The sequence below is a fragment of the Vipera ursinii genome (genome assembly GCF_947247035.1).
Source record: "Vipera ursinii genome assembly, chromosome: 3".
In the NCBI taxonomy this organism is placed as follows: domain Eukaryota; kingdom Metazoa; phylum Chordata; class Lepidosauria; order Squamata; family Viperidae; genus Vipera; species Vipera ursinii.
The window spans coordinates 74,595,480-74,618,826 of NC_139516.1; the positions used below are offsets into that span (position 1 = coordinate 74,595,480).

Below are 23,347 nucleotides of genomic sequence, written 5' to 3' on the forward strand. Positions count from 1 at the left end.
CACAGCTGATCCACGGAGACGCCGCTGCCGCCCGGGAGCCGATCAGGAGCCGATCAGGGGGCCGGGGCAGAGCAGAGCCTCCGGCCCCTCCTGGATGCCTGAAGGCGCCTCCGCCGCACAGCTGATCCGCGGAGACGCCGCTGCCGCCCGGGAGCCGATCAGGAGCCGATCAGGGGGCCGGGGCAGAGCAGAGCCTCCGGCCCCTCCTGGATGCCTGAAGGCGCCTCCGCCGCACAGCTGATCCGCGGAGACGCCGCCCCTGCCCGGCAGCATGAACAGAGGTAGAGGCAGGGCAGAGGCGTTGGCCCCCGTTTATAACGGTTGCCAACGGCCCAGGTGGCGAGGCGGAGATGTCCCGGCACCCCTGCAGCTGTTTCGGGAGGCAGCGGGCGGCACCATTGCCCAGCTCATCTGCCCAAATTTCTGGCCCCACCCCAGGGGTCCGCTGACATCCCTGGGGGGCTCCTGGGGGGACGCCTTACCGTTGGGGGCTACGGAGCTCTCCCCAGCGCGTCCGCCATCTTTGGAGCCGGGGGAAAAAAAAATTCTACCCTGGGCTCCATCCACTTCCCAATCTGCCTGCCACACACTGCTGATTTTCATTGTGCCTCCTTCTTTCCTTCCCATCAGCATATTTTTTTATTTTTTATTTTTATTTTAATTCCATTTATATCCCGCCCTTCTCCGAAGACTCAGGGCGGCTTACAAGCTTAGCAGTAGCCTTCATTCTATGTATATGCCTGCTTGTTAGGGCTTTCACACACATCCCCAAGCGGCATTATTACAAAGTCAGCTTAATTGCCCCCAACAATCTGGGTCCTCATTTTACCTACCTTGGAAGGATGGAAGGCTGAGTCAACCTTGAGCCTGGTGGGATGCGAACCTGCAGTAATTGCAGGCAGCTGGTGTTACTTAAGGAGGCATTAGCCTACTGCTCCACCAAGGCAGTGGTGAATTTTTGTAGTCCATATAGATGTAGTCCATTAGATCTTCATTGAAAATTGTGGTATTTTTGAATTTCACATTTCTTTTCATGCACAAACACACATTTTGAGGTCCCTGGTAGTAGGGCATGGCATTTGAAATCGACTTTTTGGATTTTCTGGAAGTAATGCAAAAAAATAAAACATTTATTTTACCAAAATAACTACAAACAAATGCACTTGTCTCAAGTATAATGTAAGTAGAATAATGTAACTCGCCATAGAGTCGGGCAGCTGTGTTACTAACATTATTGTAATTTTAAAATTACAGTTTCATTTAAAATACGCTAAGGAATGTGAATTGAGGTTCATATATTAATAGAAGTGCTTACATCATTGGATGCAGAATTCATATTTAATACATGAATGTAACATGCTTATAAAATATTTTTTTTTTGTATTTCTGCACAAATGTAATATAACTTTTTTAACTATTTGTTTTAAGGTTAAAATCTCACCAGGGTTAAAGAAACTATTTGCGATAACAGCAGTAAGTGCCATAACAGTGCTTTTTCTTGCCCATCACTTCAAAAGAAAACGTGGGAAGAAAACCAGGAAAATATCTCCATGGGAATCAGACCATCTGATGTTCGATTATGCAAAAACATCTGGGTCAGAGAAAAGTAGGCGACATTTTCTCTATGAAAAACTAATGTTCAAAGAGAGTTACTTGATACTTTTTTGGAAGTAAGCCTTATTGAAGTGATACTTTCTTTCAAAGAAGCATCAGAGGTCTATGCTGCATAATTTACAATTACAGGTAATCCCAGAGTTATGAGCGTTCACTTAACGGTTGTTCAAAGTTACGTGATGAGCGCCCCCTAGTGCTTATGAGCAACTCCCAAAATTATGAGTATTACGGCACCACAGCAGTCATTTGTCCTTACGAGTGACTGCAGTGGCTCTGCAACACTCACCCAGGTTCTTCCCTTCCTCCCCGCCCCCGCCACGGGTCTCACTAGACACCAGGCCTTCAGTACTCAACTTGCGAAGATGGTGAATCTTAACTTCCTTGGCTGCTCCAGGCCTTCGATGTGTTTGCAGAGAATGGAGGCCTAAAATAACGCAAGATGATGTGAGATCAGTGGAGCGAGATCTCACACTACTGATCTAGCGTGATCTCATGGTTCTTTAGGCCTCTGTTCTCTGCAACAGAGAACCAAACCGAAGCTGGGGGACGCTTCGAAGTGCCCCCGGAAGCTGGATTGGGGCTCCGGAAGCCTGGAAAAGGCCTCTGCTGCCTGGATCTATGTCCGCAGAGCGATTTTGGGGACCCTCAGCAGCCTGATCCGGGCTTTAGAGGCCTGGAAAAGTCCTCTGCCACCCAGATCTATGTCCATGGAATGATTTTGCAGCCCCCCGTGGCCCAATACCTTTTCCAAACCTAGGGAGCCCAGATCCATGGCTGCGGAGCGATTTTGCAGCCCCCAGCAGCCCAATCTGGGCTCTGGAGGCCTGGATCAGGCCGCAGGGGAGGCAAAAATTGCTCCTTAGCCATAGATCTGGGCTCCGGAGGTCTTTTCCAGGCCTCTGTAGCCCAAATCTTTTCCAGGTGAGTCCCGCGTGGCAGGAAGGGATGGGGAAGCATGAGGTATCTTAGTGGGTCGGGGAGACCTTGGGAGCCTATTCCATCACTAGGCTCTCCATGGCCTTCCCCACCCTGAAATACCTCATTACTTAACGAGCTATGTGCATTTCAACGAGCAAGAGAGTGATCTCACTAAAGGAACAAGATTCACACTACGAGTTTTCGAGTTATGAGTGGAATAGGCAGGCTCCGTTACACTCGTAACTCGAGGACTACCGGTACATGGAAACAAGTATAACTGGATAAATAAAGCATAGTTCCAAATGTTCATATGTGATGAATGAAGTATTGGATTACAAGTGGAATGTAAATAGTGTTATTATTTCACTCTTGTACAATCTAGCCCTATGAGGTTGACCAGACTAAGAAAGCAATACCATATAAGTCAGGACTATTTTTATTGTAACAGCTATAGTAACAGAATTGTCAAGTGTGAAAAACAAGGTCCACATGTGAAGGTTCAGTTTAACTGATTTATTGCTAAAAGCCAATGTGCAAAAACTTTCTCAACTACCATATTACCCTGAAAATAAGACCCTGTCTTACATTTTTTGGCACCAAAAGACACTTTAGGGCTTATTTTTGGGGGGGGGGAAACACAGTATCAGGGTGATCAGCCCGGCCAGGCGCTCCACCCCTGCCACACACACAAGAGGTGGCAAGCGTGTGGGGGTCGACAGAGTCTGGCAGCAGGCCACCAGCCCCGTGGCGCAGCACAGGTAAGTCCGAGTGCAGAGGCAGAGGCAGGAGGGAGGCAGGCAATCTGGACACACTGTGCAGCTGCCTGGCTCGTGGAAAGCTCGTGCAGCAGCAGCCACAGGCAAAAGCAGAGACACAGGGGGGAGGCAGGCAATCCTGAAGCCCCGTTTACTCTGTCCCATTGTCTGTCGGCTTGCCTATGTTACGCTGCGGTCGCAAGCAAGCCGAGATATGTGACGGAGTGGGTGGCGCATCAAGATTGCCTACCTCAGCACAGCCGAGAGATGGTGGGACAGAATGGGTGGTATGTCAGTATCACCTGCCTCCCCCCCATGCCTCTGCTTCTGCCTGCTGCTGGTGCTGCCTTGCGAGCTTCCCGCAAGCCAGGAAGCCGCACAGAACATCCAGGTCATCTGCCTCTCCCCGCCTCTGTCTCCCCCCTCGGACTTACCTGCATTGCACGGGCTGCAGCTGCTGCCAGACACCATTGGCTTCCATGTGCTTGCTGCCTCCTGTGCTAGCAATGCCCACCCCTTCGGGCTTATTTTTGGGGTAGAACCTATATTAGGCACACCCTAAAAAATCATGCTAGGGCTTAATTTTTGGGTAGGCCTTATTTTGGGGACACGGTAATGGTCAGTACCTGATTAGAGTTTTATAAGGGTTAACGGCAGTCAAGGTTGGATGAACTTTGTTCAATTGTGACAATGTTCTAATTCTAGGCTAATCCCTTTTCACCCATCCCCCTCGCTCTGCCAGTCCTCCTATAAAAATCTTGCAAGTCTGAATAAGTTTCCCTTCCTCAGTCTAATTTCATGTGAACTATGGAGTATCTTATCTGAGATGTTTTCTCAAGTTACTTTGCCAGGGTTCAAGCCCTGCTTATCTGACGATTGCCGTGGCAGCAGTTTCCTTCTGTTTGTCCCTTTGCCCTCTGCATTTTCAATTGAATTTGCTTCCATATAATTCTAGCTCTATTGTAATATATACTAATAAACTAAATACCATGCACCAAATAGTAGCTTTACTTCGCATCCTCATATCATGTTGTCCATAAAATGTGCACGATTTCCTACAGAAAACTATAGACAAAAACATGATGATCAAGGCTTACATATATAATATCTCATTATCCATTATATAGCATTAATAGGATATACATGTATTTCTAAAATTTAAGATTTTTCTAAAGTCTTTTTCCTTAGTTAATGGAAAAGGAGATGCATGTAAGTTAACACTATTATTCACCCTCTTTACCTCCACAGATTCTAGTTGTTGCAGTAGCAGACAAAATCTAACACTTTCACTGAATTCCATCAAAGAAAAAGGTTTTCAATCTTACATCCATGCCAGTGGTGATCTCTTCAATAAATATTCTGGTTCCGTGCAGAGTTTGGCCTCAGTAAGTGTGATCTATTGAGAACTATTGTATGTATTTTAGGAATGAAAAACAGAGGGTTGTTTTCTCTGCTTGAGGAACTCTTTATAAAAAGCAAGTGCTATATTCACATACTTCTCTTTTTTTAAAAAAAAGCATTTGACTAAAAATAATACATGAATATTTTCCACAGAAATGGTTACTTATTTTCCTAGAATAGGGAAATCAGTTATTATAGGCCCACAATTATTATTATTTTTTTAATCCCATTTATATCCCGCCCTTCTCCGAAGACTCAGGGCGGCTTACAATCTAAAGCACAAATCAATGTGCTTAGCAATAGCCTTCATTCTATGTATATGCCTGCTTATTAGGGCTTTTGCCCCCCCCAGCGGCATTATTACAAAGTCAGCTTATTGCCCTCAACAATCTGGGTCCTCATTTTACCTACCTCGGAAGGATGGAAGGCTGAGTCAACCTTGAGCCTGGTGGGACTCGAACCTGCACTGATTGCAGGCAGCGGTGTTACTTAAGGAGGCATTAGCCCACTGCTCCACCAAGGCTCTTTTGATTTCCTCATTTTTGTACTTATTTTTCATGAAACCAAAAGTAAAATGCAACTACTAGAAATAAATTGTTATGTTTCCTTTGGCTTACATGCATATGTTTTTTGTTTTTTGTTTTTCAAATTAGGCCCACAGTGCCACCTCTTGTCCTAGTTGTGTTTGTGTGAATTCTAATTCCTGGGATAAAGCAGAGGAAGATAATATCAAGCTAGTCAATATTCCAGTAACTACTCCAGAAAACCTATACTTGATGGGTAAATATGTAATATTTATGGTATTATTATTATTATTTTTATTAGAAGTATGGTATAACAAAATAAAATAAATAGATTATAAAACATTTCACCATTCAGTGCAAAAATATATGCTGTTGTAAAGAATACTGTAACTAGTATGCCTTTTTAAATAAAAGATATGAGTGCATTGATTTTTTAATAGATGCTGTGTAAAAGTATTAGATGCAGATTCACAAAATCGTTTCTTATTGATTATATCCTATCCTATCCTATCAAGTTAGTGTCCATTCTTAGCAACCATGTAGATTTTGTTCATGATGATCTATCTCTAACTTGACCTTTCAGGTCTTTTAATAGTGTACTGACTGCCATTGTAACTGAGTCCATCCACCTAGCTGCTGATTCTTCTTCTTTCTTTCTTTCTTTCTTTCTTTCTTTCTTTCTTTCTTTCTTTCTTTCTTTCTTTCTTTCTCAAAATTAGAGATTTCTAATGAGAGCTGGGTATTCATATACTGTATCTCAAGTAGAATAATTTGAACCTGGTCATTTGTGCCTCAGTTGGGAATTCTAGCTTTATTTGTTCTGTGATCCATTTATTTGTTTAATTGGCTGTCTCAGGAATCTTGTCCAACACTAAAATTCAAAAGCATCATTATAGCATTCTTAAAATCCCTGAATTAGTTTAGGATGGATTATTGCCCAAAGCAGAAGGTTGAACCCCGTGGTCTGAATATTCCCACTCAGTCTTATGCTTCTAAGAATATGAGGTATTTATTCTTAACACTTCAGTGTGATGGAAACTAAATCCATCTAATTAACCCTTTTGACTATGCTTGTTGGGGTGTTAAGAGCTGTATTCCAAATACACCTTCAGGAAAATAAAATGGGAGGAAAAGACAGCTAATTGAATGCAGATTTCTTGTGGGGTTTAGAATTTTGACACGCTCTCTCAAGATTTCCTAGCCCGGACATCTAGTACAGTGTGCTTATGGGAGAGTGATTCACACTTGCAGGTAAAACAAAGAAAATGTGTGATATAAGGAAACTTTACCATTTTTTTTTCAGGGATGGAGCTATTTGAAGAAGCACTACAACGATGGGAACAGGCATTGACATTTCGGAACCGACAAGTTGAGGATGAAGCCAGCTGTGGTGCCATCAAGCTTGGAGCAGGTGATGCTATTGCAGAAGAACATATAGAGGTAAGAAGATGTCAGCACACACAGCATTTGCTGCTTGTTAGGTAACTTTATGCTGTTATATGAGCATGGGGTGGGGGGATACACGTATTAAAACTGTATATTCCATTTTCCACTGAACACATTGAGAAAGGCAGATTGTATCTGCCATTTAAATGAATCCTCCTCCAAGAATACATTGCTTATATTGTCATTCTCCTTCAATACCAAGTTGTAATATTTGTTATAATTTTAACATCAGAAATATTTTAAACATTTTTTGTGCCAAAACTTGTGTTCATCTGATGATTGCCCATAATGGTTTTGAGGCACTAAAGATAATTATACATAAAATCAGAGAGAGAAAAAAATAAACATTTCAAGTGATGTATTTTTACATATCTTTTGTGTTGTATTACAAACACGTATATTGTCTATGGAACGTCTGTGAGCTCAAATGAAAATTTTGTGTGCGTTTTACATTCCCCCCCCCCCGTAGGATATATCTAGAAGTAAACATGTTGGTATTGATTAATTTGAGTGGGTAAATAACCTAACTGCTGCTTTATTTAATTCTTCTGGTCCTGCTGTTCTTGCATATGGTGTAGCCTAAATAATTAATTACCACAGTAAATTAATCAAGTGAGCAAATCATCTCAGCATTTCCGTTAGCTGCTTAAAATGTTATTTTATATCTTGTAATGTCTATTTACAGGATATCATTAGCGCAGAGTTTATACATAAGCTTGAACTTTTGCTCCAGAGAGCTTACCGCCTTCAGGAAGAATTTGAAGCCTCCCTTGGAGCATCTGATCCAGCGTCCTTTGCCAATGAGGCTGGTAAGTTTTCTTGTTTTTTTGTTTTTAAGTTTCCATGTTTCCTGACACAATGCAGTTCCCTTTTTCAACTCTGTGCCCTCCAGATGTCCATGATTGTAACTCTTGTTAGAGATGACCTGTGCTAACTGAGAATTATTATGGTCCAACAAATTGGGAGACCCCTAGTTAGAGATGGCTGAACTAACTATTACACTTGATAACTAAGGGACTCTGGGATAATGGTAAATTAATTATTTGTATTTTTCTTTCATACTTTTCCATAAGAGACCCACAGAGTTGGGTTTATTTCTATAATCATGAAAGTAAGCATCAAAAATATTTGGAGTATTTTTTTAAAATAGATATATGCAAATAAAGTCCTGATGTTTACTAGCCAGTGTGTATAGCTATATAGGTAGTGGCCAATCAAATGTCAAATGAATCTCAATAAAAATTAAGTATAAACTGTTTGGTGGATTCTTAACTATGATGCAGCATATTGTTAGCAAATCATGTTAAGACTTACCTGAATATACCTCTTGGGTTTTTTGGTTTTTTTTAGGAAAATGAATTCTTATATTGATACCAGTTTGTTCCTAGGAAATTTGCTTTTCAAATAGTCATTTTGTTTGGTTGAAGTCAAGAGAGGTTTTTACCTTGTTGATCTTACCTGGGTTAGGAAACTTGGTAGGATTGGATCTGGTTTGTATTTCTATGGGAGACAATTAGTGATTACCTGGGCTGTAGGTTAGATTGGGAACTTTAACTTGAACATCCACAAAAAGCCAATCGCAAGCCACTTCTGTTTTGTAGCCAAAAAAACTATATGAGCATCTTCATGAAGTCACCAGGAATTGAGTTCAAGTGGGAGGAGACTTTATCTAGTTATCAGAGGCAATAGATAATTTCTCCTTACACTGTGAATCCTTACTTTTGATAAACTAGCAGCCAGAGGCTTGGGTAGAATTGGTTATAAATATACCAAGCAACTCATCTCTGTGAAATGTAAGTCATGCTTTTTCTAATACCAAAATATGACTCTGCAGGTCATTTTTCTAATACCAAATTATGATTCTGAAATTATGATCACCAGAGATCAGAATTCTTATTATTTTGATATTGCATTTGAATGTATTTCCTGAGGTAAGTTACCTTTTAATTTAGTTTTCTAGCACCGTGTAGAGGAACTTAGGAAGGAGCTTGGGTGTTTGATCTCATGCTATAAATCGTACTGTAACATGTTGAAATTGATGCACATATCCCATGATTATTATTATTATTTATTAAATTTGTATAGCATCAGTTCCCATTTTAATTTTTCTTTCCTGTCAAGTTAGTAACTTCTACTATTTTATTGAATAAATTTCATAATATGTCTGAGCCATAATTAGAATAATGTTACAAATTATTGTTTAAAAAGACATCTTTCTTCTTTTATGAAAAATAGCATATTAATTTTTACACATTTATCATAACTATATATTTGTGGTCCCAGGCATGAAAAATTCAACTTCTTGTTGTAAGGCACTTCCCAACAGTTTATAGAAAAAAGCTAAAGGGTTTTTAAATAGGTTGTACCTAACATGCCCTTTTGTAATACTTGCCATAACTGAAGTTTTAATTACTTTATTCCTATTTGCTATGGACACACAAAGCTGTCAAATGTAGGTCTTAGATGAACCCAGAGGACTCCCTTGTTCAACTCTAGAGGCATATTTTTCAGCTTCTACTATTGCTCCTTTAAAATATATATAAGGATAAGTCTATGATCTCCCATATTTATCACTAAACTCCAAAAAGGACAGATTCATATTTCATTCTCCTGAGTTCTTGGGTATTTATTGTTCAGTCCTTTCCTTGGCAGGATGGGGTCTGTGGTGAGACTACAAGAAAGAATTTCTATCAAGTAGAGTGTTCCTAATTAGATCACATCATCTAATGTAGGTGGCAGAGACGTTTTTTGTTTTTAATCCCATTTATATCCCGCCCTTCTCCGAAGACTCAGGGCGGCTTACAATCTGAGCACAAATCAATGTGCTTAGCAATAGCCTTCATTCTATGTATATGCCTGCTTATTAGGGCTTTTGCCCCCCCCCCAAGCGGCATTTTTACAAAGTCAGCTTATTGCCCCCAACAATCTGGGTCCTCATTTTACCTACCTCGGAAGGATGGAAGGCTGAGTCAACCTTGAGCCTGGTGGGATGCGAACCTGCAATAATTGCAGGCAGCTGGTGTTACTTAAGGAGGCATTAGCCCACTGCTCCACCAAGGTTCATAGAAGTATATGATTAGCACAATTCTGGCTTATGTTTACATTGTGTTCTGTCAGGACATCCAGATATGTCTCACAAACACTACTGTTGAGTCAGATAAATATATTTCTATCCCATTGCATTCCAAAAGACTCTTGATGGCTTACGCCAAATGTGGAAAAACAATTAAAATTATAATGGCATTATAAAATCAGGAGAAGGCTCTCCAAAAAAAAAATTCCATCTTCAGTAACTTATTTCAGGGTTTTTCAACCTTTTCACCCATTGTACCACTTTTAGGATATGGCAATGTCCGAGTACCACCAGTCGCCTAGCAAGGTGTCAAAAACTTGATGACCAAAAAAAAAACCAACCTCGGAAAAAAGTGATGAAGTACAGGTAGTCCTCGACTTACAACAGTTCACTTAGTGACTGTTCGAAGTTACAATGGCACTGAAAAAAGTGCCCCCTAAGCCACAGCCAAGCAAGACACCTGCCTCCCCGCCTGGTGGCACTCTTCCCCTCCTGTCCGAGGTTTTCATTGTTGTGAACATTTCTGTTGAGGATTGGCAGCGGGGGTGGGGTGGGGTGGGGGTTTGGTTTTTATTCCCCCCATGACCTCCCGTTTAGACTACTGCAATGCTCTCTACATAGGGGTGCCCTTGAGGACCATTCAGAGACTACAACTGGTGCAGAACTGATGGGGGTCTCCCGATACTCCCATGTAACACCTCTACTCCGTGAGCTGCATTGGCTTCCGGTTGCTCTCCGGGTGAGATTCAAAGTGCTGGTGATGACCTATAAAGCCCTAAATGGCTTGGGTCCAGGATATTTGAGGGAACACCTGCTGCCAGCATCAAGTTCCCTTCGTCCAGTGCGCTCGCAGAGGGAGGGTCTTCTCAGGGTGCCGCCAGTAAAAGATTGCCGGCAGATAACACCCAGGGAGAGGGCCTTTTCTGTGGGTGCGCCTGCCCTCTGGAACCAGCTGCCCGTGGAGCTCAGGACTGCCCCTGACCTACGCTCATTCCGCCGGGACCTGAAGACTTGGCTCTTTGAGCTCTCTGACCCAGGCTGAGAATTTTAACTGGGGTTTTATTTTCAGGGATAATTTAATCTTTTAATTCTCTTTTAACTTTGTATTTTATATTGATGTGATTTTAAAATGCCCTGTAAACTGCCCTGAATCCTTTGGGAAAGGGCGGTATATAAATCTAATAAAATCTAAAATCTAAATCTCTGCTGGGTGGTTACAGCAGGTTTTGGTCACTTCACATGACCCTGGGACACTGTGACCATCATAAACATGAATCAGTTGCCAAGCATCTGAATGTAAATCACAAGACCCTGGAGATGCTGCAACATTCCAGCTGATCAGCGCTTCTTCTGGGCTCAGCAGAAGCGCCAGGATCAGCGCTGAGCTTCACCTAGAGCCTGGCACTGATCCTGGCGCTTCCACTGAGCCCTGACAGCCCCAAAGAAGCGCTGATCCTGGCAGTCTGCTGAGCCCTGACAGCCCTGCAGCTCCAGCCATCTCTCGCTCAGGCTTGTGCAGTGCTGCCATTCCCCTCCCCCGCTACCACTTTTCTAGGATGGTCACGTACCACCTGCCAGGTGCCAATGTACCACAGGTGGTACCTGTACCACTGGTTGAAAAGCCTCGACTTATTTAAATACCGCTTATCTTGAAGTTGCTACTACGAGCAGAACCTTGCATTTCTTGAGATTCAACTACATATTGTTGGGAAGGGTTTTTTGCCTGTTTTCTGCCACCTACTTCCCTACAATGATGCAGCTTCTGGCAGGTTGGACCACTTTTTCTTTTTGTGCAAAGACAGTTGCAAAATAGGAATGGAGTAGTTATGCTTTGTCCCTGTTGCTATCATCATCTTGCCACCTTCTCCAAGCACTGCTTCCTTTACTTCCTCTTGTTTGCATATATTTATATAATGCTTTTTATTTTTTGGTGTTCAGTTGCAATCTTTCTGAGCCTTAGCCTTCCCTACAGATTTCGGCTATTCCCTTATAATCTGTTTTAGTTATATGCCTCTTTCTAATTTTAAAACTGGATCTTTTTGTTTTTCATTTTGTCAAAAAGCACTTTATGCAACTATACCAGATTCACCAGGTATCTCCTATCTTTCTTTTTTGGTTGGGCCTCATTTATTTCATTTTTCAGGATCTCTCAACTTTGCTAAATATTGTTCACCCTCAAGATTTCCATCAATGGAACCTTTTCCATTTTAGCTTACTGAAGTCAACTGCATTCAAGTCTGAAATTCTAATTTGACGGCCTTTAGTTTTCCCTGTCTGCAGTATAGTGAATTGTAAAATTACATAATCTTCCAAGGTTCCTACAACTTCTACTATTTAACCATTTATTCCCTATTAGTATTAATGCTAATGTCATGTATGTATCTAATATTGCAAACATTTATATACGATTTTCCTAGAAATTAAAGACCTCTGACGTATTGCCAGGGCTAAGTATCTATTTTAACTTACCGTATTTTTCGGACCATAAGACGCACCGGACCATAAGACGCACCCAGTTTTTAGAGCAGGAAAACAAGAAAAAAAATTCTTTCTCCTTCTCTCTCTCTCCCTCTCTTTCTCTCTTTCTCTCTTTCTCTCCCTCCCTCTCCCATTGTCCCTTCCTTCCTTCCTTCCTTCCTTCCTTCCTTCCTTCCTTCCTTCCTTCCTTCCTTCCTTCCCTCCCTCCCTCTTTGTCCTTCCCTCTCTGCATTAGAGCAGTACCCACGGAGGCGGCCCTGCAGCCCGGCTTTCTCTTGCAGAAAGCAAGCTGAAACGGAGTGAGGGAGATTGCCAGAAATGCAAATCGGCCGATCTCGCGCTCTTGCAAACTCCTTCGCTCAGTTTCAGCTTCCCTTGCTACAAGAGAAAGCAAGCTGAAACGGAGTGAGGGAGATTGCCAGAAATGCGAATCGGCCGATCTTGCGCTCCTGCAAACTCCCTCGCTCGGTTTCAGCTTCCCTTGCTACAAGAGAAAGCAGGCTGAAACGAGGCAGATTGCAGCAGCGCGAGATCAGCCGATTCGCATTCCTGGCAATCTCCCTCACTCCATTTCAGCCTGCTTTCTCTTGTAGCAAGGGAAGCTGAAACTGAGCAAGGGAGAGTGCAGGAGCGTGAGATCGGCATTTCTCAGCACGTGCCGATTCGTGCTCCACTTGCAGAGGTTGGGGCTGGCCATACGGATCACCTTCGGACCATAAGACGCACCCTCGTTTCCCCCCCACACTTTTGGGGAAAAAAGTGCGTCTTATGGTCCGAAAAATATGGTACTTTTGGATTTAGATCTCTGGCTTCACTCTCACCATATTACAGTGTTAATATGCTTTTCAAAGCAATTTAATATGGGAAATCTGCTGTTTTCAGCAATCTTTTCCCCCCTATTGGTTTATTTTTTTCCTCCATCAAGTGAAATTTAGCCTTGAATTATCAAACAATCTCTGATAGAATTCTCTCTTTGAATTCAAATTTTGAATACACAATTTATATTAAATAAGAATCACAAACAATTTCAAGTCCATCAATCTATTACAGGGGTGTCAAACTCAATTGCATTGAGGGCCGCATCAGCATTGCAGTTGCCCTCAGGGGGCCGGGTGGGTATGGCCAGGGTGGGCGTGGCCTACTGGGTGGGCATGGCTAGAGTGCGTATGGCCTACTGGGTGGGCGTGGCCAGCTCTACATCGTTCACATCAAGGGTACCTATGGGGGCCTGGGCAGGAGTGGGGCAGATCTGAGGGTCTCTGGGCCAGGGCCAAGGCAGTGGGGGCCGTTCCCTCACTGTTTCCAGGATGGCTTCGTGGGCCACATGAAACCACTTCGCGGGCTGGATCCGGCCCCCAGGCCTTGTGTTTGACATGTCTGATCTATTACATTCCTTATTTCATAAGCTATAGTTTCTTTAACTGAAAAGCAGAAGAACACAAGATAAGAACTAGCAATAATGTTTTTGGCATTGCAAAATAGCAGAATCCTGCCAAAAACAGCACAACCTCAGGCACAATAATGGAAAGAAAATTTGGCAGGAAAAACTTAGTAATGTAATAATACTAGGAGGAATTGGGTCAGTAAGGCTAAAATTTAAGCCTTTCTGTTTTCTTAGTCTCGTCTGTCTGAAGCTTGAGCCAAATTGAACATGACACTTAATGGGGAATGGAATAGTTCTGTGTGGATTGAGTTAGAAGAGTGCTTTTCAAACTTTAAGATGTGTGGGTATCAGTTCCTAGTATGCTGGCTGCAGAATTCTGGGAGTTGAAGTCCACGCATTTTAAAAGTTGCCAGGTTTGAAAAATAAAGACTTTAAAGAAGAAATTGCTATATGCAAGCAATAGGTTCTCTTGGCAAAAAAAAAAGAGAAAGAGAAGAAAATAAAGTTTGTCCTAATTTTGAAAATGAAAATATTAACCTAGAGCCAACGTAGAAGAAAAGGTGCAAAGCTTTTGTTTGTGTGTTTCCAGTGCTAAATGCTGCGCTTGTCAATTTTCATGACCTAAGGCTAGCAATAGTCAAGGCTATGGTCTTCCCAGTTGCAATGTATGGCAGTGAAAGTTGGACCATAAGAAAGGCTGAGCGCCAAAGAATTGAAGCCTTTGAACTATGGTGCTGGAGAAGACTCCTGCGAGTCCCTTGGACTGCAAGGCGATCAAACCGGTCAGTCCTAGAGATCAACCCTGACTGCTCTTTAGAAGGCCAGATCCTGAAGCTAAAATTCAAATACTTTGGCCACCTAATGAGAAGGAAGGACTCACTGGAGAAGAGCCTAATGCTGGGAATGGTTGAGGGCAATAGAAGAATGGGACGACAGAGAATGAGGTGACTGGATGGAGTCACTGAAGCAGTAGGCGTGAGCTTAAATGGACTCCAGAAGATGGTAGAGGACAGGAAGGCCTGGAGGAACGTTGTCCATAGGGTCGCAATGGGTCAGACACGACTTCGCAACTAACAACAACAAAGGCTAGCAAATAGGGAATTAAAGAAGAGACAGTGTATATAAAAATAATAAACAGTTCTTTTAAAACTGTGATACCAATTTATATACTATTAAGAAAAATACATAATCTGGTTGATATGGCGAGGTTTCTTGGTCTGGGTGATAGCTGAGTATTAGGTCCTCGTAAACAAAAATCTATTAGTGCTTGAAAAGGAATGAAACTGCGCTCACTGGAATTTTTAACATTTTAATATCCCTAGGCTGTGTGAGTGCCACAATCTGTATTAGAAACAATAACCATCATCTTCTGTAAATTCTTCTGATTCACATTCTACTTTAGAGCATCTATCCATCTTTAGGGCTTTGTACAGTGCATCCACTGGAACATTGACTCATCTCATTTTGGTTTTTACATCCATTTATAAATTATGTGAAAGTGGCAACTGTTCTCTTGATATCTCCATGATCACATCTCATTCTTCCAAACTACTTACATGGGTCAAGGTGTACGGCATAGATGTTTGCAGCTTTATAATTTTCTGGATAATAGCAAAGTAGCTTCCAATGAATAGGAATACATTACAGCTTAATGTGACTGGATTTTTGTGGAACCTTTCCCCCAGTGTTTAATATTGCAACCTACTTTTGCTATTCTCAAGCTGTGAGAAGTAGGTTACTTAGATATGAATTAACAGCTAAGTTTTATTTGGATCCCGATTCACAGCTTAGCTACTCCAAAGTCATGTGTGTCATTCACTGGCGTTAGTCACAGCTTCAAGATAGGTGTATTAGTTAGGATTTGAAAGACGACTCTACTGCCCCTGCTCCTCACAATCGGAGTTCTGATATCATATGGGGGTTTCCTGATATAGGAAATATTATGAACTGCACATTGCTAGAATGTAAAGGGTTTTTTTCATACAAATGGTAGGAAGGACAAATTAGTCAGTCAGTTATTTGGAACAGGAATTAAAATGTGCTCTGCTTCATTTTTTTTCTCTTTCTTTTTCATTTTCCTGCATTCACAAAAAGCAAGTTAATTGGACATATTTATTTAATCACTATGGAAATATGCACAGTATTTTATGGCTAATTAAAAATACAGCCTGCCAATGTAAATTGTAACAAACCCCAATACCAGATAAAATGTCCAGAATTTCATGAGTCACATTATTATCATTACATGTTAAGTAATCCCTGTGTTAAGTCCCTGCCATGAAATTTACACAACTGGTTTCAACTGGTTTGCTGCCAGACTAATATTTTTGCATAGACTAAAAATCTGTTCTTATTTGCCAATAAATAGCAGTTTGTAAAAGAAAAATATTACCCCAAGTATTGTCTAAATGTCTTATGCAAGGGAAGTGCAATATAATAATAATAATAATAATAATAATAATAATAATAATAATAATAATAATAATAATAATAAAGTTGGAAGGGACCTTGGAGGTTATCTAGTCCAACCCCCTGCTCAGGCAGGAAACCCTGTACCATTTGGACAAATGGCTGTCCAGTCTCTTCTTTAAAACTTCCAGTGTTGGAGCATTCATAGCTTCTGGAGGCAGGTTGTTCCACTGATTAATTGTTCTAACTGTCAGGAAGTTTCTCCTTAGTTCTAGGTTGCTTATCTCCTTGATTAGTTTCCATCCATTGCTTCTTGTCCTGCCTTTGGGCGCTTTGGAGAATAGCTTGACTCCCTCTTCTTTGTGGCAGACCCTGAGATATAGGCAGAGTTAGCGAGATAGAGACAGTTGAGAGAATTAGATTGTGTTAAGCCACGTCCTTCTATTTGTAGGTCTTGGTTTTTTGTTATCTTCTCCAGTTCTTTCTATTCAATTCTGTTCTCTCCAGGCATTGCCATGTCCACTATCCAGACTTTTTTGTCTTTCTTATGGACAATTGTTAAGCCCAGGGTGTTACGTGGCAGGTGCTTGTATGTTAGAATTCTTATTATTATTATCATCATCATCATCATCACCATCAACATCATCGTTGTCATCATCATCACATTCTTTGGAGCTTTTCAGAGTTTATGAGACTTGGTGGGAACTCTGCAATCTCTAGGTTTAAATCCTGCTACTTTCAGTTTCTTTCAATCACCATAGTGTTAAGCACTTTGGAAAAGATTTTCCAGCACGATTATTTATTTAGTCTTTTCATTTTTTTATTCTTCATTCTTCCTTTTTTAGGGTGGAAATTCCTATGCCTTTATGTATGTTTCTTTATATTATAAACTTATGTTTGTATACTTAAGCTTGCTGGTTGCAAGTCTAAAAGCTTTAAAGTCCCCACCTTAAAACTGGTATAGTGTCAGCCAACTTTACCTAGAAAGGGCTATTTGATAGATTTTCCTATTAATGCATAGTTGTTTTGCTATCATCACAAGCTGCTTTTTAAACCAATGCAAATGTAATACATAGAATCTGGAAACGTCTCTATTTAAAATGTTTGTTATGACCATATTCCTTTTAGGGCCTTGCTAGAAAGAGTCATAGTGATATATTATCCAGGTATTAATACATCTCTTGGATTCTTCATATAGGCTCACTGCGAGGTAATTGGTGTGGACTAAATTTCTTTTAATCTTGGAACAGGAGTGAGCTGTTTAGAGGTCATGTGTTAAATCAGTAATGGGTAAATAGATTTTTGAAATGTAGAATTAGATGCAAGTTTGTTATTGCCAGCTTTTAAATTTATCTCTTTCTTTTACCTATTAAGATTCTTGTTTTAGTAACTTTTAATTGTGCAAAATGGTGAATCATAAGGCAAAATGTTTTGAACCAAGCTACCTCAAATGGGCTAGCTTACAGAATGTGTCCAGTATTTGGCATCCATGACTCCGGTGGAATAATCATTTTGTAAATACATTTTATGACATAATACAAAATGTCATAAAACATCTCCTGCGGTCGATTCCTGATATTTGACTGTGCTGTTCAGTTCGACATGGACTACTCTCTGAATATCTCCCTGAAATTTTAACAAATTTTCCAGTATATTATAATTGTTGAAGACCTCAAGGAATCTGGTACGGAAATGTCTCTAAAATGATGACCCAATGGTTCATAGGTTTCTAGTAATCCTATAAAAACTTGTCTAAAGAAGGCAAATATGCTGAAAATAAGAAACTACAAATGTTAACCTTGATAGTTATACCTTTATTTAACTATGTTTTGAATGTATAAGCCTATAATTTCTGTTGCAATTGCAGATAGAAACGATCAGTTTAACTTTTCTGAAGTCACCTTATTATTTTGTAATATTCTGAAATCGGCTATTGTCTGTGCTTCTCTCTAAAGTCCTATTTCTGTTAGCTTCTAAAATATTTTTATTTCCCAAAAAAATCATGAAAGTTTTCACTCTCTTCTATTATACCTGCTTAAGAGCCTTTTTTCCCCTGATACTTTTCTTGATTTCCTTGTTTTCCCTACTAAAAAGATCTTTGGCTTGTAGACTATCCCATGATGATCAGTTTATATTCTGGTTTCTATTGTAATTTTTAGTGACTCCTTTCCTCAAGTGTACTGAAGAGATCTGACCCTCCCAATGTTCCCTTTCAGCTGAATTTTTAGGTTTTCTAGCTCCCGGTATCTGGGGGGCACAGAAGGTGGTATCAGTAAAATGTTAGCTAAGTTAGGCGATTAGATTCCTCCTTAACAGTTGCCTCAAGGGACAGCTGCCCAGTGGGTGACAATGACTGCAAGGAGAATTAGCAGACACATGGGAAGGGGCGGGAACATAGCTCTTTGCTCTGAGTTACCTAGCAAAATACCCAAGTTCCAATTACCCCTGCAGCATATCAAGTGGTAATACTGGTATTAATAAATGCCAGTAATAATAAAAGGCTTGAAGTTTTAACACCTAAAGGAAGGGTGTAACTGAAAGGAATTGACAAATCGAAAGAAAAGAACAGGCCAAAATAATAGACCACGGTTAAATAACCCGAAGGGACGCGGTGGCTCAGTGGGTTAGGACGCTGAACTTGTCGATCGGAAGGTCGGCAGTTTGGCGGGTCGAATCCCGGGTGCCACGTAGCAGAGTGAGCGCCTGTTACTCGTCCCAGCTTCTGCCAACCTAGCAGTTCAAAAGCATGTAAAAATGCAAGTAGAAAAATAGGGACCACTACGGTGGGAAGGTAACAGCGTTCCGTGTGCCTTTGGCATCTAGTCATGCCGGCCACATGACCACGGAGACATCCTTGGACAAGTGCTGGCTCTTCGGCTTTGAAACGGAGATGAACACCGCCCCCTAGAGTCGGAACGACTAGCACGCATGTGCGTGCGGGGGAACCTTTACCTTTACCTTAAATAACCCGAAGGATATTTTGAATACATTTCTGTAATTTTAAAAAGAATGTCCCAAATAGGAGCTAGTCAGTGTGCTTGCTTGAGTTAGTGTCCTCCAAAATAACTCTTCAGGATCTTAGAAGAAATATCAGGAAAATGTTGAAATTTAGCACTATATGATGTTCCTTCCTGTCTCTTAAAACAGGCCTTAACATTAAGTAACTTAATGAATTCAAAATAATTATAAACTATTTCTTTTCTGGCAGAGAAGCCCAGTAGGTTTATGAATTTCATACTGTATATGGGTTTTACTTTTCCTGCTCTCCCACAAATGTAAGGAATGTAAATAAAAGTCTCTCTGAGTTTGTTCATGTTTAATAGGGTAGAGAAGCCAAATACTACAGTCATTACTAAGCCTCTGTTGCTTCATTTTCTTTTGCCGAACTTTTCAAATGTTCTAAAACAGCATTGTGAGATATTCCTACTGAGATCTCTGTGTGTGAATAACTTGAGCTTTATTTGTTCTCTTGTGTGGATTTTCATTTTTGATCAACTGACACTTGTAAAGAGTGTGTGCTGGTTTTGCGGACGTTGAATGCCTTTTTCCTCAAGGTTTTGAGGCAGTATCTAGGGAGCCTAATGGATGTTTCTAGGTCTCTTATGAAGTTATTTGTCATTCTGTTCTGGGAACAGGATGCTGAATGAGATATATTTTCAGCCAGACGCATCACCATTTTTTCTTCTGCTCTAGAAATACAGCAAAACCTTATACCACTTTATTCTTCCTTGAGCCTCAGCCCTTCTCTTTAATTCAGGAGGTGGCAGGCAGTGGGTGGACGTGAACTGCCCAGTTAAAGAGCTAGACTTGGCCTGACATACTGGCAAAAGTGATGCCCTACTACAGGACAGGCTTGCTGCTGAGAATTGTGTTCAAGTGATCAAGCTGGCTGTTTTAATTGTAATAGAGGCTGACAGGGTAGAGAGTACTGTCCTGTTAAGCCATGTTTTTCAAAAACGCTTTTGGAAACAGGCAGTGGTAGAATGCATGTAACAAAAACGTTCCTTAGATATGTACGGGGATTTAATGCACTGGGATTATAGAGTAAATAATTTAGCAAAGGGGAAGAAGGTCAGGGCAGCTGGGAATGAGAGCAGTGTGTCTTTGGGTCTGAGGATTTGGAGCTTAACTGATTTTTAAGCGTCTTCTATGAATTATGAATGAATAAATAAATAAATAAATAAATAAATAAATAAATAAATAAATAAATAAATAGGACGTTTAAGCTCTTACAGACAGACAGCGCGTGAGCATTAGTAGCCAAAAAGCACCTTGCCATTATTTTACCGTTTTCATATCACAAACATTTGCTGACGGATATAAGATGGTAGAAAAAAATAACTTGAAGTTGCAAATAATACCATGTTGTATGTATTCTGTAAACTTGATAAAGTCTGTTTCAGACAGGGCAATTAAATAATGAAAATCGTTTGGAGCTGGTCCTATTTTTAGACACAGTGTACGTATGTATTTTAACAGTATCTCAATAACTTCTTTTAAATTATTTGTTTTGATTTTACCACAAATAATTACATAAGGGTGAAAATGATAAAAATGTGTAAGTATACTGAAATGGTTGAAGTAGAAACAGAAACTTGGGATGATAGCAGTCAGATCCTAGAAGTCAAAAAAAAGGAATGGAATTAATGCTAAAATATTCTTGGAGGACAAAGAGCGGCTAAGACAGCCAGAGAAGGCCAGTATTAAATAATATATCTGATAATAAGCAGTAGGATTTAAAAATTTGTTTTCCATTCCATCTTTCATTTACAAGCTGATCAAATTTTGCAGGATCCTAGGGCACATATATTTGCCATTCGTGATCAAAATTTCCTTTAATTCTGTGGATAATTGTAATCTCTCCTTTGAAAAGATAGATGAAGTAAAGAATATTTGCGTAAATATTAGAAAAATAAATATTAGTATTGAAAGAAGGAAAATGCGCATATTTTTTAAAAAGTAGGAATTCTATGAGAAACACATTTTTAAAAGTATCAACTTCTTTAATTTTGCAAGGAAAAGAGCGAACTATCCGACTTTAGGAGAATTATTCTGGTCTTTTCAAAACAGTTATATCACCATAAGAGTGGCTTTTTAAAATACTTTGTATTTGTTAACATGATGATCAGAGAAGGGGCGCGTAAATTAAATAATAATTGCAATTAATAATAATTGCCCCAAAATGAGTAGTAGATCCTTGTGTCTTTTGTTCTAAATGCTAAACTTTTTAAATATAAAATGCTTTATGCATTTATTTAATCAGCCACATGTTATTTCTCTCTGCTAATATAAGTAATCTGATTTTAGGTTACTTTCCAATTTTCAGTTTTATAGCTTGCTTTGCTAGGAGAATAAGCTTTAGAAAATCCAGTGACACTTAAAGACAAGAGGATATATTTGAGAACCGTATCTTCTGAAATAAATAGGGTGATAGCATATGAGGTAACTAACAGTCCCGAACTTTGTAAGAATCTGGGACTGACTGCCTATGATGGCAGGGTGGATCAAGCAGCTGTGCATTCCTAAAGCTTTCGTTTGCTAGTGTCTCTATCTAAATCTCTCTTAAACATTTGTACATTATAAATTTGAACATGTGGACGTCTAGGAAAAATTAACCAAATGGTCTCTGAATAACTCTTGTCTTTGAACTTAAAAAACTCATTGTAATGAGGAATTACTGTTCTAGCAATTTTGAAATATTTAGCATCTCCTATCTTGTTTTTTTATTGATGCAATGTTTTCCCCATGTAGGACCTGTAGCCATATGTAGAAAATGGAGGAAGTCACTAATTGGAGAAATCTATAACATTCATTAATGTTGCTGGTATTAGTTAATCAAATTGAAAAATGCTAGCCAAAAAGAGTGCATCCTACAATCTCCTTCATGTACCTGACTTTTGCTTATCTCGTTTAAGAAGTTGGGAAGTCTGCCAAAAATTAACACAACTGGCTTATCGTTTATGACTCAGAAAATGACTCAGTTTGTTAGCCTAGTAACTTATTTCTAAGAACCACAGTTATGTTTTCTAATAAATAAATATTTCTTCTACTTGGTTATTTTCTTCTTGAAGTTACTTTTTTAGCTTTACAACTTTGTACTTGTGATATAGTACCATGAAAATAATTTTCAGGAAATATCCAAAATACCATCTCAAATTGTTAAATGTGCTCTCTAGTCCAAAGAATTGACATCCACATAGTTTTTCCTGTTTTCTTCCTAAAAGCCATTTCAGTATTCTTTATAGGTAAGTTAGAAAAATGTAATTTTTCTAAAGCCTCGTGGGAAATGACAGATTGTGCATTATTTTTGTCTCTTTGTTTTATGTACCAATTGTAGTACCAAGATGCTTCCGTAGGCTTCATTTTGGAAACTTTGACTAAAAAGCCGAACACTAAAGATAATCTTTGCAATTTACAGCAGTGAACATCTGTCTTTAGTCGCCCTGAGTCTTCGGAGAAGGGCGGGATATAAATGGAATTAAAATAAAATAAATAAATAAAATAATGACTTTTTAGGGAAGAGAAAAACAAAAACAGGTTCTGTAACTTAATACTATAGGTCAGAGCTATATGACAGAAACCCAGTGGGTTTCAAAGAGCACTGGTATACTGTAGTTTCAAACATTTAATTCCCCAAAGTGTTAGGAATGCCTGTATTATTTTTTTTAAAAATTCTTCCTTCAAAATATGGGTGAAAATTTAAATATTCCTGAGTATATAACTTCTACTACTGTCCACATACATAATAAGAAAACAGCATTTTATTGTTGGAAGATTACTGTAAAAAATAAGTAAAAATAAAATTAAAACAAGAATTTTAATTTAAAATTAATTTAAAAATAATTTTAAAAATAATATTTTTAATAATGTGGTTTTACTTTGCATGCTTTGGGTCCAAACAGCTGAGAACCTGGTAAAATATTTTATTTATTTTTAAAACTATGGAAAAGATAGAAGGTTCCTAAAATAGTTTATGAAACAGAACAAATACTGTTGTATATAACATGCCACTTTAGGAGTTAATGTAAAAGCTCTCTGATGTGATTAGTGTCTATCTAATATAAATTTATCAGTTAAGATTTAAGGTGAGTCATACTGAAGTTTTCTTTAATGAATTTCCCTCTAAAGCCTAGGATTTTATATTTATATAACACTTAATACAATTCAGTAGGTTTTGATTAAAACTGATAAGTAATGCCAGCCATTTTATTTTTGTAGCATAATGTATGGTTTACCATTGTATCTGAGCCTATCAATATTCAGAGCAGCCATCTTGGAAAAAAGCAGGCAATAAATTAAGATTAAAAATAAGATAAAATAAAATTAGTCATAATTGTTGGGCTTG

General features: G+C 39.6%; 1 protein-coding gene across 5 annotated transcripts in view; it reads left to right on the plus strand.

Annotated features, from left to right (window-relative positions):
* MIGA1 (mitoguardin 1) overlaps positions 1 to 23,347 on the plus strand; it is a 48,439-nt gene that overhangs the window by 12,180 nt on the left and 12,912 nt on the right. For all 5 annotated transcript variants that reach the window (XR_014492095.1, XM_083359396.1, XM_083359399.1 and 2 more), the window contains 5 exons: positions 1,429 to 1,606; positions 4,536 to 4,672; positions 5,342 to 5,468; positions 6,516 to 6,652; positions 7,344 to 7,467. Coding sequence is in view for 4 of the 5 variants with exons in the window: in XM_083359396.1 (XP_083215522.1) it covers positions 1,429 to 1,606; positions 4,536 to 4,672; positions 5,342 to 5,468; positions 6,516 to 6,652; positions 7,344 to 7,467 (703 nt within the window). In the remaining variant the exon portion in view is untranslated. The remainder of the gene's footprint in view (positions 1 to 1,428; positions 1,607 to 4,535; positions 4,673 to 5,341; positions 5,469 to 6,515; positions 6,653 to 7,343; positions 7,468 to 23,347) is intronic.